The 16,833-nt window shown below is 37.8% G+C and overlaps 1 protein-coding gene across 1 annotated transcript in view; it reads left to right on the top strand.

Moving 5' to 3' along the window:
• The window catches only part of LOC124119687 (deoxynucleoside triphosphate triphosphohydrolase SAMHD1-like), a 30,413-nt gene that overhangs the window by 9,716 nt on the left and 3,864 nt on the right, over positions 1-16,833 (top strand). Inside the window, exons 2-15 of the mRNA XM_048391921.1 lie at positions 7,576-7,702; positions 8,579-8,597; positions 9,131-9,158; positions 9,448-9,608; positions 9,774-9,886; positions 10,072-10,142; positions 10,593-10,730; positions 11,295-11,351; positions 11,566-11,733; positions 12,551-12,642; positions 12,831-12,887; positions 13,608-13,744; positions 16,272-16,384; positions 16,633-16,710. Of these exons, the coding sequence (XP_048247878.1) occupies positions 7,588-7,702; positions 8,579-8,597; positions 9,131-9,158; positions 9,448-9,608; positions 9,774-9,886; positions 10,072-10,142; positions 10,593-10,730; positions 11,295-11,351; positions 11,566-11,733; positions 12,551-12,642; positions 12,831-12,887; positions 13,608-13,744; positions 16,272-16,384; positions 16,633-16,710 (1,347 nt within the window). The 5' untranslated portion in view covers positions 7,576-7,587. The remainder of the gene's footprint in view (positions 1-7,575; positions 7,703-8,578; positions 8,598-9,130; positions 9,159-9,447; positions 9,609-9,773; positions 9,887-10,071; positions 10,143-10,592; positions 10,731-11,294; positions 11,352-11,565; positions 11,734-12,550; positions 12,643-12,830; positions 12,888-13,607; positions 13,745-16,271; positions 16,385-16,632; positions 16,711-16,833) is intronic.

Below are 16,833 nucleotides of genomic sequence, written 5' to 3'. Positions count from 1 at the left end.
TCAGTCACCGAGTTAGAAACGTACATAAAATATACTATGCCTAAAAGTTACAGTCATTCCAGTTTGGTTCTCTGCTTAGAGTGGAAGCAATATTCACCGTTTCCCGCTGTTGTTCATGTGTACCTCCTGTTTTTGTAACTGAACGAAAATAGTTCAATATGCCATCTCCTGATGAAATGTGCAGCCAAAATTTTTACTATCGTTAATGCATTTATTATCTCCATTTTTGAAATAAAACTTCACAGGAAATAGACAGTGAAGTTTTTGGAGACGACTATTATATTGAACCAACCCTCAGTCCACAGTCCATCAACGCTTCATTACAGTTCGTCTTATCCTATTCTACGCGAGCTGTCGTTTGTCGTAGCGAAAGTCATGCCGTACCTGACGTGACGCAGTTTCTGAATGAGAAACCAACAATGAGAGGTGTAACACTTACTCAGGTCCAATGGAAAATGAAACCTTTCATCCATGCACAATAATAAACATCCATGAATAAACGCACACTGCCTGAATGATCTTAGCGAACAATTTAATGTCATATTTAGTTCATGGCAATCCATAATCGACTAAAAGACGATTAAAAGAAGAAGAAAGAATTCGAAATTTACTACGTTCATCAATGGATACCTACATGTCACAGAATATAGGACGCACACAAAGTTGCATCGATGTGTACACGAATAAAATTCTTTAATGTCAAGGATAGGATAAATAGCTTGAACAATTATACGAAAGCCGAAGGTCCAAAGGAGCGGATAACCTCACTATTAAAACATCCAACTAATACGCTACATGACGGTGGTGGAAACAAGAGTATAACTATAACATATATTGAAATATGAGATTTTTAAAACTTTATCAGTCATTCGTGCCTGGCTCTCGGTCTGGATTCGTTGTAACTCGTTTTGAACATTGTTGCTGACAGTTTTTATATTATTCTATTGAGAAGCATGATATCAGAATGTTGCACGGATGCTGTGGTGGGTTTCAAGACGAATCCATACTGCACTGACTGGAGGAAATTTGAACGTCGTCCATGAAGTTTTTCTACCAGGCCAATTCAAAAGAAACAAGCAGCTAAGGATATGGCCCATGCGGGATTTATCTATCAGAACAGAGGGGACACGTGTGTGTTTTAAATGTAACATTCGACTGAAGGGCTTGACCAGTGAAGATGACACGTGAATTGAACACGAGACCTGGTCACCTTCGTGTCCATACATGTCCATACCCATGTTAAGACATAATCACAAACGGTTGTGTATTTTGCGTCCTTTTCTTAACTCAGTAAATAAATGGTTTGTTACATTGTGATTCGACGAGCACAAGAAGTTGTATGCAATAATTTATTGTATGTAGTATGTCTTGAATAGTACTAGTGTTCTAAAGCCTGGAGGACCCAGTTTTGCTCGCCTCTTTACATACACTCTTTTATTTACTTTAGGTTTCGTCTATGTTCAATGTCGCCATATTGATGTCAATATTTGGTTTCAGTTAAGGAGATCAGATCGGTTCATGTTCACTGACATATTAATGTTAATGGTATATTTTGTGATGCCAAAGTGTCACCAACCCAATCACAACTAATGAATTTTTGTTATGTTTGTTTGTTGTTTTACGCCGCGCTCAGCATTATTCCAGCTATATGACGGCGGTCTGTAAATAATCGAGTCTGGACCAGACAATCCAGTGATTGACATCATGAGCATAGATCCAGGCAATTGGTACTGATGACGTGCATCAACCAAGTCAGCGAGCCTGACCACCCGATCCCGTTAGTCGCCTTTTACGACAAGCATAGTCATCTTTTATAGCAAACATGGGGTGCTGAAGACCTATTCTACCCCGGATCTTCACGGGTCCATAACTAATGAAGACGTAACAGTAACCAACCTTTAAAGAACAGTTTTACTCATATAATTAGTCTTCGTCACTTTCTTATTTTGCCATGTCAACATGAGATAGAATATCTTTCATGACGTTTTATCTTGTCTTTGATCAATGTTCGATTTGTTGTGGGAATGAAGTATAGAATGAAACAATGATGCCTCTGAGAAATAGCTTGTAAATTCGAGAACACATTTCAATAAATTGACAAGCATCCCCATGGACACCAATTGTGCTCCCCTTCTTGCGGATCTGATTCTTCAAGCATATGAATCGGAATTTCTGTTTGGATTATCAAAGGCAAAACAAAAAGAATTGGCCAAGAGCTTTAACGTAAGCTTCAGGTATATCGATGATCTGATATCGTTCAACAACAATCACATTGCCAATTCCCTTGAACTGATGTACCCACCTGAACTAGAAATAAATGATACCAGTGAGACAGCCTCATCTGTTTCATATTTTGATCTATGCTAAAGGTTCAGAGTGACAAAACACTCCCCACAAGACTGTATGACCAGAGGGATGACTTCAACTTTCCAATAGTCAACTTTCCCTTCTTGTCGAACATCAGTCCATCAGCTGCAGTCTTTGATCTCTACATTTCGCAACTTTAAAGATACAATCCAGCATGCACTTTCTACGAAGATTTCAAAGAGCGTCATACAACTCTTGCTCAGAAATTGTTCGATTCAAGGCCTCAGTACTTCAAAAGGTTTTATGGCCGACATTTCCAAATTTGACGCACCAGTGACAAAAATGATGTCCGATGCAATTCCATATTTTGACTTGTACCATATGTTCCCGTGTTCCTGTTTTCTGATGAACAATTGACCAACCTTTGCATGTGATTGTGATGGATGCCACCGGTGGGGCTGGATACGCGCACCTTTTCGCAAACACCTGGTATCATTACAATTTGATAGTGATTCATAAAGACATGTTCATGATACAGTCGAATCGTACAATTGACTTTCTAGAGAGAGTTCTATTGGATATTGAAAGGGTTGTATCGCTTTCTTTATTATTATTCCCATGATCTTTTCAGTTTCTTATAACTCGTCTGACTTTCCTTGCTCTGATACTGTTTCCGTTTAAGTTTCATTTCCTCTCCATATCTATATATCATTGACACGAGTCCACAGGCATTGCAGGCCGACTTATTGCCATTCATTACCAATCATGTTTTGTTCAATTTAAACTCCAATTCCTTTCTGCTCAGACACAGATGACATTGTCATTCGTCGCTGTCCTTGTCATACCTCGCACATTTTCTTAACGACTTCCATTTGTTCTTGGGACACCACGTCTTGATGTGATGTTGTAGGTCTTGTCGGCACAAGCAGGAGCCATGAACTGGGAGCTTAACATCAGAAGCGTTGCTGTTTATGTGGTCAAGGTTATCACTGTTGAAATTCTGGCTTGTATGAACTTTTGCCTCATATACTGATGTTGTTGTGTGATGTGGCTGAGAGTTGACATGCCCCTGAATACTATTTGGTTGAAACAGCGCTGTTTCAGAGCTGATGTCACGGGTCAAATCAGGTTGAGTTTATGTGTTTGTCTGCTTTTTGTCATTGCTAAAATATTAGGCTGTAGTCGGGTTTTTTCATTAGTGTAAGGTCTAAGGTCTACAGTTAGATTTCACTGAGGGTGTTGCACTGCTTCGCTATACACTGATATGAGGTGATCTGTGTTTTTTTAGGGAAATGCGTCTAGTTATGTTGTCTATCGACTGGAGAATTGAATAGTGTCGAGAGTTCAGAGCTATGTCACGTGGCTCTTTACCTCTCGGAAATAGGGTGTGCAATAGCATAGACATGATTACATGTTTGTGGTTGGAGGTACGTGAAAACAGTTGAAAGATGTGTTGGTCATCTTTAGCTTCGGACTTCAGGTCATCTAGATCAATCATGTTGTTCTGGGCATCGAAAAAATGTTCATCCTGGAGATTGGGAGGAATGCCTTTCACAAATGTCACAAAAGGTATAATTTTACTAGCAGGTTGCCACTCAGTGTAACACCATATGCTGATGTTAGGTACTGTTTTGATAACCTCTCTGTGGTATCTGATACCAAGATAGCATAAGAAGGAATCGAATACTTAAATGACATAGCAGTAGTATATATCTGTTGAGGAGGGGTAGGGGCGTAAGGAGGAGGAGGAGGAGGAGGAGGAGGAGGAGTGACTTCAGTAACACATGGTCTCACTGAGAAGTCTCGGATATTTATGTTGGTGCTGGCTATGGCAACTATGCATACTTATTTAAGCCGTAGCACGAACTAGAAGACATGCGCGTTTGACCGCCTCATCTCTGACAGCATTAGTGTGATCTGGTTATAATATGAAATGCATGATAATGTAGACAATAATGTAGACAATAAAATAGACACGTGAATTGATGCATCCGTCTTCACCACCAAAAGTATCGACAAATTCACAAACATGATTCTTATAGTAAAATGCTATCCAGTGTTGTCCACGTGAATTTTATGCATCTGTGTTCACAAAACAGCCCCTTCCTATACGATGGGTAAGTATAGTCTGTTGACAAATACTTTGTAGGGTGTCCCTCGCATACACACCAATAATGTGTCTGGGGAATACTGGTCTCTGTAAATAGCACACAAGACACTCTGGTGATTAATAAAAGCAATTATATACTCAACAACAACAGTTCCTGTGACACCAATATTTTAGTGTATTTTTCAAGTTTGGTTTTCAATACTGTAGTACATGTATGGAATCAAAAGCATGCATTCCATCCACGCGTAACCAATAATCGACAAGACAACTGGATTCGAACAACACACCTACGAAATCGATTCCAGCCAGCAACAGTGACTGCAAGAAGCATCCCTGGCCTTCGACGAATATCCTCGCAAACCGTACGTCGTCGCTTCAGATGTGCAGGGAATGTCACCAGCCAGACGTCCCATTTTGACAGGAAAAATGTTGCAAAGAATTGTTCACATGATACTGATGTGAATCTAAAGTAAGGGTAGCCTTTAACAATACACCTCCATCAGTGAGTTGCAAATGTAATGCGTGCAACTGATCATGTACACAGAACAGGAGTATACTTAATCATATCCAGACAGTGGGCATTAAAACGACATGAGTTTTAAGAATGTGGTCACTCATTTTCAAGATTGGGTGATTTATATCAACACAAGTGTCAATCACGAATGAAGAGACATTCTTCTGAAGTTTTTTAGGAGAAGAAACGGCCTTGTTTACACCAAGCCAAGTCTATAGCAACTGATAACGAGCCAGATGGGATACATGCAACTGGTGTCGACACCAAACGTGTAATGCACCTCGGTAAAAATAAAAATATTGATAAAAAGTTTCAACTATTTGAACCACTGCATATTTTCCATATTTGTCCGAGAAAATTAGGTGCAGACTGAGTACGTGACCACAATCATTCAACTATTGTGTACACAGGTGTTGCCCATCGGTACTGTAACTTGCAGTATCAATTGAAAATATGAAAAGGCAATGAACGCACTGACAAAGCAAAAAAGTGAGACAATAAAATAAGTCAGAAAAAAAGCTTAGATGCTTGTCCAATAACTTGGAGAAATATATTTCTACATTAAACTTGAGGTACATTGATTCACAACAGTGTCTAAGTGCTTTGCTGGATACTACAGTGGATAATTTGAAAGTACAGAATACTATAAAGTTTAAACAGCTGTATATGCTGATGAAAGACAACTGAATTGTTCTTCACAAAAGAGGTCTGTTACAGACAATGATGATGATCATGCACAACAAATGTAGATTCAGTTGGGGTGAAAACAATAGGAGATCATCATGACTTATACATGAAAACAGTTGTCTTGTTTTTGGCTGATGTTTATAAGAGCTTCAGAGAACTCCAACTGCCTTGGAGTATTGTCAGGTAGATGCTGTACATCATTATACTATTCCTGGTTTCTGATGGGATGCCATGATGAAAATGTAGAATGTTGAGTTGGAACCGATTGACTTAGATATGCATCTCTTGATAGAACGAGGGCTAAGGGTTGGGGTATTTATGATTTCAAGAAGCCAATAGTCCCCAAATCCTGGAATACAACCCCATTCATCCTACAATCCTACATCTTATCCTTTGTATCTGGATGTTACAAATTTATATTGAAATAGCATGTCCATGAGAGAGATCTACTTGTCCTTGATCAGTCAGATATGGTGAGTATTCCACATGATTCAATTAGTAGTTACGTATTAGAGGTGGGTGTTGAATACCCTTAAAACCTACATGCCAGTTACCAACCTAAAAAGTCCAAGCAATCTCCATGTCTGAAGCCGTACATTAAATTAAATAGTGAAAACAGTAAACAAGCTAAAATGAAGCAGAAAGGGCCTTGTTCAAATTAGCAAACAGCTCTGTTTTGGGTCGTTGAATGTTGAATGTATGTAAAACATGTGAATGTGGAACTGGCGAATTCTGCTAAACAATTAAGAAAGCTTTGTACCAAGCCAACCGTTAAGCATTCAAATCATTCAATGATGATTTGACTTCTGTTCGCATTAAGAGAGACATTCTGTCTTTTAAACAGTCTGTATGTGCAGGGTTCTCTATTCTGTTCTCTATTCAAAAATAGTTATGTATGATTTCCACAATAACTTCATCAATGATAAATGGCACTGGATCTCAGTTACTTTTTACAAGCACATATATCGTTTTTATGAAATCTCCAGACCTTTATTCACATATGAAGGAGCATGCCAAATTTTTTTTATACCAGTACATATGACCCCAGTAACCCCCTTTATTCACAACCTAATGCAAATGTTCTTGCCAAATTTAAAGACGAGTTAGGATGATTGTTTAATGGCCCCGGATACGAAAATGTACTCCCTTTTATATGAAGGGAAAGAAAAACAGTCTGCCAAGGAAGTGATACAATTTTTGAAATATGTGATAAAATTGAAAACCGACTTCAACACGTTTTGTGATGTTTGTTCATTGCTGATATTTTACTCAAGTCATTCGTGGATTGTTTGGACGTACTGTTCATTATGTGGGTCTTTACCCCATATTGCTTGAAATTTTGTGTACATGACTTTCCATTCCTTAGCCAGAGCTAACGCCGGAGATAGTTCTAATTTGAACAGAGACAAGACTATTGTCCATCGGATGGCTGTCCCAGTAGTTTTTATTTCTAGCTATTGTTCCCGTATTGTCCACTATTTGAAATACGGCTGTTACTAGAGAGCCATTTGTAGCGTGACGTTATCCCCCAGGCGATTGAAATTGACTAATCACAACACTCGAACCAAAAATGTCTGATCACAAGTAGTTCTGTTTTTTTGTTTATAACTTCTGAACATTTGTGAGTGAGTTTACATTAAGACTAGGGCGTGTTATCTGTTGCTCCTGGCACTTATTTGATCCTATGTATTGCCCTATTGATTGTAAACCTAAAACCGTGTGTTTAAATAAATCAATGGATTAATCACATTGTGGGTCATTTACTGATTTCATAATTTATTTCTGTGAATACCGATTTCTTTTGGGTAACCGTATTGTTTATGAACACAATACCCACCACAATGTTCACAAACCAGCTTTTATTACTCACTATACATAATACAATATATCCTAGACGTTTAGCAATAAGAGGTACCAACACAATGTACTCTGTTCACTGTTCACAATGTAATTTCAGATATTTGCAAACATGTCTACGAATCAACTTGAGAAAGTATATAAACGGAAGGCAGACCTTGTAGAAGGAGGTGACACAGAGGATTCCTCAAAAAAGCAAAGTCTGCTCAAAAATGTTGTTCAATCTGGTAAGTCGTAAATTTAACCTGATCCAAAAGTTTAAAGTATGAATGTAAACAACGGTAATATTGACGCCTGATAAGACTGAATCTATGTGCCTTCTTAATATTGCAACATTCAAGGTCTAAGTACAGCTGTCAAAATTGGTTTCTCTTGTTCGTTGCATGTCTTTGTGACGGTGCTACCGGTGGTGCAGGACACGCCCACCTTTTACGAACACCTGGTATCATCACTATTTGATGGCGATTCATGAACACATGCTTAGGATAGTCTGAATCGTACAATGGAGTCTCCTTATTTCCTATGATCATGGAAAGGATTTTTTCACGACAATTCTATACCAGACAATGTCAACCACAGGCAGATTGGGTATGGTTTTTGCTACCACGAATAATCTCCCTGTACCACATTCTGGTCATAAGAGCCGACTAAAAGTTTGATCATGTGCACAGAGTTCCAATGATTTACCTTGGTATCTGTCATCCAGTTGCTACGGCATGGGTCGTTGCTCAGGCTATCGATCGATGTTTTATCTTGTGCGAAATCGTTCGTTTATACGTTGCCTTAGTGTCGATAGAATACTGCTGAACAACATTCACTCCCTCTCACTCTGAGAACAATACCTCCGCATCAAGATAGATCTGTTTGTGTGTGTCTGTAATTTAAGTTGACTTATATACATGTTGAATGCTACAAAGATGAAACTATCCTTAAGTAGATATTTGCCATTTCAATAAATATCAACAGCATTCAAGTCTGATATGGCACAATATCATAAACTGTTGTGTCAATGGAAAGACCATTGGTTCTATCTAGTGAGAGCATTCCTGTTCCTCCAACTTCTAAATGCCTATCCAAGGTTATGTTGTTATCATTACTTACAGGAACCTCAAGTTTCCCGTTGTGAGTATTGCATGCATGTGTTTATGTCCATGTGTATTGTGCTATAAAGTATCACTTAAAGAATTATATGAAGGTCTTATGCTAATAATAAAACATTGCGCTTTGGTGAAATATTTTTGTAAATGAACATAAGAAGACACCTGAAAAGATTTCAGTCAAAGTCGTACCGACGTCAAGGATTAAATGATTTAGTAACAATAGTAAAGTATATTTATGATTCTACCACAACATTTAACAAGGCTTGATTCTGATTGGTTAAAAAGAGGTTTTCGTTTTGCTATGGAAACCCCTTTAAAATATATTAAGTCTTTTCACACAAAACGGATGAATACATTGATAGCCTACATAAAAGATGGCTGCCGATCTATCAGCCCTAGGAACGTATCAATAGTTTCTCTTTTAGACTCCTCTATTTTAAAGCGCTCGGTTCCAAATTAAAATAAGAGGTATCTACTCAGCCTTTGGACTTCATCAAATTTAAAAACCCAGTAGGTTTTTCTCCTCACTCATAATATATTTGTGAACTTTTGCAGAAGTGATTCTGATTCCAAGGAATCAAAGGTAAGCATAATTACGTCAATATGTCATCGACATGTCATCTAATATATATGAATCATATGCATATGTATAACCATTGTGTAAATTCCTGTGGAGGCATTATGTTACTATTTGATAGTGATTCCTTAACACATGCTCGTGAAATAATAGGAATCAAATAATCGACTATACTTTATGCTATTTCTATTGGTTATGGAAAGGGTTCTGTCGCTATATTTATATACACATGAAATTGTTTGTATACAGAATGTTGTTCACGCCAAAGAAGCACCTGATCCATCTTTTCTATTAGATTTTCAACGATCCTATTCATGGGACTATAACAGTGACAGGTCTGTGTGTGAAGATAGTAGACACACCGCAGTTTCAGAGGTTGAGGTATTTGAAGCAACTCGGTGGAACTTTCTTTGTATTCCCGGGCGCATCACACAGCAGGTTTGAGCACAGCATCGGGTAAGTATATCTTAATGACAATGTCAAACTAGCACCCCTACATTCATCACATTCCCATGACATGAATTACTTGCTGTACACTTCATTATATACTTAACTTTATGTTTCTTTCTTTTCCCAAACTCTCAATGACCGTATAGATATTAAGATTGTTTGTTGAAACAGAACTTACTATCTGGGTGGAAAATTTGCTCGGATTCTGAAACAGAAACATCCACAACAGTTTGAGGAAGGTGACATCGAGTGCATTGAAATAGCAGGACTGTGTCACGATCTTGGTAATTGGTAAACTTGGATTATTTTAAAATCACAATGCGTGTCAATCTCAATCATTTCCGATACTGTCGGGATGGTACCATACATCCTGGATTGGCTATTTCAATATGCACAGTTAATTACATTTCTAGCGAATAAAACATTTTGAGAGGACAAGTACAATAGACGTGTGTTTTTGTTCTTTAAGGACACGGCCCGTTCTCACACGTCTTTGAGAAGATGTTCATACCTTGTGTAAGGAAAGACAAAACGTGGAAGGTATATTTACATCTAATGTTCAGAATATGTATTGACAGATCGCTTGTAAACTGTATATTGTTATATACGTCCTGACATGATCCGACCCACGCGTGGTTCTCCATACTCAAGTAGTCATTCATCAGTTGTAGTGTCAGATATGGCAGTTATTGTAACAGTGTGTTGAGACACACAGAGAGCAAAATGTATGTACAGTAAACCTCGTTTACAACGAACTCAAAGGGACCACTATTTTTAGCTCGTAACAACCGCAGTTCATAATAAGCATATATACAGCATATATGCAACAAATGGCCGGGACTCAAAAAAATGTTTCTTATATTATGAGCGATTCGTTATAAACGTAGTTTACTGTAAATATATATATATATATATATATATATAATTGTATTCATGTATATATATGAGCAATATTCAAGAAGTTGCTATCGTTCACTTAAATGACTTCAGCATGAGGATGCATCAGTGGAGATGTTGGAACACTTACTTAAAGCAAATGACCAGGTGATGAAGGCCTTTGAGGAGTTTGATAAAGATGGGACTCGACTCGCATTGATTAAGGATCTCATCTTAGGAGGAAAAGAGACAGTTGAGTAATGTTCCTACAGATATAGGGTGGAAGCATGGAAGATGAATATTGCTCTGCTATCCTGTGTTAGTATCCATGGATCTAGCTATCTCTCTATCTGACAAATGAAAGGAATATTGTTACAATAAAATGGAAAGCTGAACTGAAACAAACCATACTCATCGAAACTCATGGCTAGAGCGTTTGTCCAGATAGAGGAAGATTGTTGGTTCGATCTCCAGCCGCGTCATACCAAAAGACGTTAGAGAAGCTACGAGTTGTTACTCTGCATGGCGCTCGACATAAACAGGATAAACCATTGGCTGCTCGGCTAAGAGTCAGTATACTGTGTAAAAATGTGGCAGGGTATTTCAGTGGACTAGCACACACAAAGACGCGCATGCACAGACACAAAAACACACACAACCACACGTCGCTATATAGGTGCAATAACCTTGAACCCAATGATAAATTTACTCATTTCATCTCATCTCACCTTAAAATAAATATTGCTTACACATTTATGTAACAGGAAGGATATATGTTTATCCTTTGTAATCATCATGTACAATGCTGTGTTACAGGAGCATGTAGAAGATGAACGTGTGCAACAAAAGAGAAAAAAACGTTTCCTTTATGAAGTAAGTATTTCATATCACGTTTGATGTTTACGACTTTTAGCCTTTTGTTGCTGGAGCAGTTGAGTTGTTTTGAGGATAATTAAATAAACATTAAAGAATGAAGTTACCAGGAGATAAAGACATTTTCCGAAATGCTACAATTGCAAGGGGTAGCTCAATGTTGCAAATTTCAGTATTTATACATTAGTGTTCCACAAACGCATTTTATCACCAGATTGTTGCCAACGCCCAAACGGGAATTGATGTAGACAAATGGGACTACTTGGCTCGCGACTGTCACATGCTGGGCATAAAAAACAACTTCGATCACGACAGGTACATGGAGTTGGCTCGTATCATCGACGTGGAGGGTGAAGGGCCACGAATCTGTGCACGCGACAAGGTAATCCATTAATCTGCAATGTTATGTCGTAGGTTCCAGGCTAAGGACATTACCAGGAAATGTTTGTTCTAGTAAAGGGGATCCCTTCACTGTGTCTATGCATAAAGCAAAATGTATTCTGCATCTCCCGCTTAAGAAATGTTTTTTTTTTATATCCGGCCACATATAGAAAACAAATATTAAATTTCCGTTTTACAAATCATGGTGCAAGCGGATTCCTAACACAACCAACACAACAGTGGAGACACATTTGGGTGTAATTATTGTCAGGATCATACATGATTTAAGAGGTGGTCATGTTGATAGAATGTGGTGGAGGAAGAGATACAAGCACGCCAGGACGTAATAAGGCATCATAAACGTTGAATTGTTTGATAGGCATTACTTAGAAGATGACGGATGACAAAGTCCGTCAGATTTTTCTTCAACGTTTATGATAAAGTAGACACAATTTATGGTTAACAACTTCTTTAATACTGTACAGGCCAAGTTTCGGTGACAAGACAGCAAAAACAGTGGTCTTGTTTGACAACGGTACAAGGATGAATTCAAACAGTTTTCTTTGTCTTTCTTCATCAGTAAAGACGTCAGTACATTTATCATAAAAGTGCTTGATACTCAGTGATGTGACACTATAGCTTCTAAAATGCCACTTGAAGATATCACAAATGTATTTATCTCTTATTGCATCTGTGACAACCATAACTGAATTTTGGGACAAAGTTTCCCATCAGAAGTTATTACATGCCGGACGCCCAAGGTGACCGGGTGACCTGAACGTGTGACCAGATTCATGTTCTGTTTGTTTTGACTGCAGGAGGAAAATAACCTGTACGATATGTTTCGTACCCGGGAGACATTACACCGAAGAGCTTACCAGCACAAAGTTAAAATTGGCGTAGAACTCATGTAAGTACAGTAACACATCTTCACGTATTGACAAAATATATGAAATGGCCAGACACCTGGGAGCATTTATGGAAGCACACGAGTAACTATACTTTGTGCTTATACCTCGTATTTCATAAACAAGACAGGGAAACTGTACTTTTTATATTGTAGCCATATTTTTGAATTTGCTACATGTTTATTTTCAGGATTGTTGATGTGCTTGTAAAAGTTGACAAAACTGTGCAGATATCAGGATCGGATCGGTAAATGAAGTTTTGTATTGAATTTGAATTTAATCATAAGAAAAACTGAAATGAGATAACTTGGGGTCGGTAATGCTTTAAGATTTATTTCTATTACGACACTAATAATTCGATGCACGAGTGTTTATCACTTTGATTGAAAGAAAATCATTTTCATCAACACACAAAGTAACAAAAAATAATCAATCTCGATTATCCACCGAAACAGATTATTTTTGGTGCAAATGACTAAATAGCGGTGACAGTCATATGAACGGATCACTGCAAAACAGGTGTTCATCAAACGTATAAGCGCATCCTGTCCTACCGGTCAATGTGTGTTTCCCTGGTGCCGCACATCAGAGTGCCTGCCATGCAACGGCGGCCTGTAAACAAACCACACAATCAAGTGATCGAAAATGGACCAGAAAATCCAGGACCACAACAGCATACTCATCCCTCTGAAACTAAAACAGAAATGTTAAAACGACATTAGTTTGATGTGTACACGTGCAGGGATTCTCATTTTTGTAAGTAGCGAAAAACGTTCAAGAAAAGTGTTCGTTTTACAACACAGTATAAAATTGGAAACCACAGTCCACCAACAGAAACATCAAACAGCACTATTTGGGATTGAAATTTACTGATATAAATGATTCAATATACAACCATACCAATGTGTCACAGTATTCAAGAAACAGGAAACAAGACGCATGTAGTATTTTATATGTTTTGTTTCAGTGATCAAGTATCAAAAGGTCGAAACATATCTGAATGTATCGACGACATGAAGGCCTACTCAAAGCTGAATGACAGCATCCTACAACTGGTGGAGCTCCCTATAACACTAGGAACGAGTCACCAAGAAACTGACTCTGGTGAATATCATACATTTAAGTGTCCTTACTAGTTTGAATGAATATCAAAACATTCCGTTCTCACACACACATGTAACACATTATAATAATGTAGTATCCAATCATAGATATTCTTTAGATAGAGGGGGGCACGGGTGGCCCAGTCGTCTAAGGCGCCGCAATTCGCTGTGCAGATTTGCGTCCCTTGGGCACGCCAGAAACCTATGATTGTGGGTTCGAATCCCGGTTCGCCTAGATTATGTTTCTATGTTTGTCAGCACCTTACCCGTGCTCGTGGGTTTCACCGAAGTGGTAAACGTCTAAGACCTGCATCACTTGGAGCTTTCCTCCCACATTAAGCTGACACACCGTGATATGACTGGAATACTGTTAAAAGCGGCGTTAAACACAACTCACTCAACTCAACTCAATTTTAGATAGATGTAGATGTAATCTTTAATTTAATACTGATATTGACGTATAAACAATGTAGTGTACGAGGGTAAAGTGATACGTTCGTGTTGTTATATTGTTTTGTGTAATTTTGCTTCAACACGTGTATTGATAATAGTATCTCTGGGATGACATAAAGCTGAGGCACACACTGATAACGGTATCTGTTTTGGATAGTCAGCTAGAGTATATACAGAGGTGAATTTAACTGAGAAAACTTCCTTTACAGACAGACAGACAGGTTTATTTGCATTAAAGAGCACGTGACCTAAAGTACAAAACTTTTTACATCATAATTTGAGTTACCACATGAATATATACAGACTCAAATTAACAAAATTACTTATTGAGCGGAACCGTTCTTAAAAGATGACATTGTGTTAAGAACTTGGTAACTGGAAATAATACATTCAATTTTGACGAAGTACATAGGCTTTAAAGTGAATAATACCGCTTATTTGACAAATTAGCTACTAACAGTTTACACTCATCTTCATAATGTTTACAGACATATACAACATGAATTTCATCTTCAATTGCGTTGAAATGTTCACACAGAACATTATCATTGGTCAATGATGATACACCCCTAGGTAGATGCTGAACACCCAAAGAATTACAGCCAATTCTAAACTTTGTACTCCCAGGGCATTTGAAGAGATAAATATTTTTCACAATCTAAAAATGAGTAAAAGTTAATACATTTGAGTCTAAACATGACATTCTTGCAAAGAACAGTTGTACACGCTGTCTTTAAAGTGGATAATAAATAGCTTTGAATCACCAACATCCTGTGAAATCCAAGCGATACCAAAGCTGTATGAAAATAATATATTTCTTACATATGTGGCCCAGTTGGGGCGTTTCCTATCAACAGTAGCTAATAAAAAGAGATAACAATGATATGGATATTTATTAAATTCATATGAAGCAATCTTAACCAATATTTAACACATCTTACAAAATAGGTAGTGCACCATTCACCACAGACAGCTGCGTTAGATGATCTATATCCAATGTGTAACAAATATTTACAAAACTTTCGGTGGGCAATTTCTATGCTTTCCTTTCTTTGGTAGCCACAGATTTCGCAACCATATAAGAGAACGGGTAAATTTGTCTTATCGACTAGGTAACACGAATCTTTAGCAGTAAATTCAAGTCTCCTGATCAGGGATATTACTGGCCATAGTGCTTTGGAAGCCTGTTCAGAAAGTGTTCTGAACCAAATGAGTTTTGGCGTTATAATTAAGCCTAAATATTTATACATACTTACAGTATCCATTTGTTTACCATCAAAATACCATTTTCATATATTGATAAATGGCCACCCATTTTAAAGACAATAATTTTACTCTTGACTGTATTAATTTCCATTTCCCATTTTTTGTAGTAAAAATATAAAGCATTAAGACGCCACTGGATTTTAATAACACTATCAGCAGCAAGAACCAAATCATAAGCAAATAGAAGTGCAATTATATTAAACGTGTTTAAATATAAATATACCATCATCAAACTTACCATCTAAATATACTACAAGTTCATTAATAAAAAGAGAAAATACCACGGGGCTTAAGGTACACCCTTGTTTCACACCACAAGCACTCACAAAATACTCGGTTGATCTCTTACCGTAGTTATATGTTTCAGCAGTTTTTACATTTTCACAAAATGACACAAAAAGGGCCTGTCACCAAATGAGAAACAGAGAAGACATGGGGATGGCTGCCCTTCAGCTGTGTTCATTTATTCAGAAATGGGATGTTAAGTATACGCAAGAAAGCAGTACAGACGCTTTGTCTTCCGACAGATACCACGTCTGAAATTAAAGTGGAGGCTGTTCACGGCACGGTTGTATGTCCAAAACGTTTTGTAATTGAGCATGTTGCTGACACCCTGGGGATCACTTTGGCCACACCGAATATGTGAACAATATATATTCTGAACGATTTTCTGTTTCTACTCTTCGCTTTAAATCCGTACATGCGTTTACCGTAGGACAAAACTGTTTGTGTAACATAGCACATGGATCTTATTTTCCCTTTTGTCTCTTGTTTGTGCACCAAAGCTACTTTCTATGGATCAATTACAGGCGCCATGGAAGATCTGAAAGAAGCAAGAAACATCATCAGAAGAGTCCGGGCAAGACAATTGTATAAATGTGTTGGCACACGCATTTTACAGGATGGCGACACTTTTACACAAGTATGATGATAGTTTCATATTTAGACTGCTATCATTGGTTCACACATGCGTGACGTAAATACTAAGATTTTCACATTTGTTTTCTGTGACGTAAATTAAGTGAACGTTTATATAGTACGCCCCCCTTGAAAGCAAAGTAGTAGGTACATTTCGTAGTTCCACGGTTATTAATATACTTTTGGCATGTATTTTTTTAGAAATTTGGGTCTGGGAAGAGTAACCATTACAGTTCAACATTTTACTTTCAGGAGGACATTCAACGGTATAAAAGAGAAATTCTGGAGAAACCTGGAAGGTCCTTCAATGAAAATCAGTTTGAACTAGCTGTAGGTACAACTTGGTACTTGCCGAGATAGAATGACGACAATTGGGGTCAATTTAGATATGCTGCTTATTTACCAATGGGTATTTACCAATGGGGTGAATCAAGTCTCTCGAATCGTGGTATT

This window comes from Haliotis rufescens, unplaced genomic scaffold, assembly GCF_023055435.1.
Source record: "Haliotis rufescens isolate VD_foot unplaced genomic scaffold, xgHalRufe1.0.p SCAF_102, whole genome shotgun sequence".
NCBI classification, from domain to species: Eukaryota; Metazoa; Mollusca; class Gastropoda; order Lepetellida; family Haliotidae; genus Haliotis; species Haliotis rufescens.
Note: the sequence above shows the minus strand (reverse complement) of the source record. Positions and strands in the feature narration are given on the sequence as shown.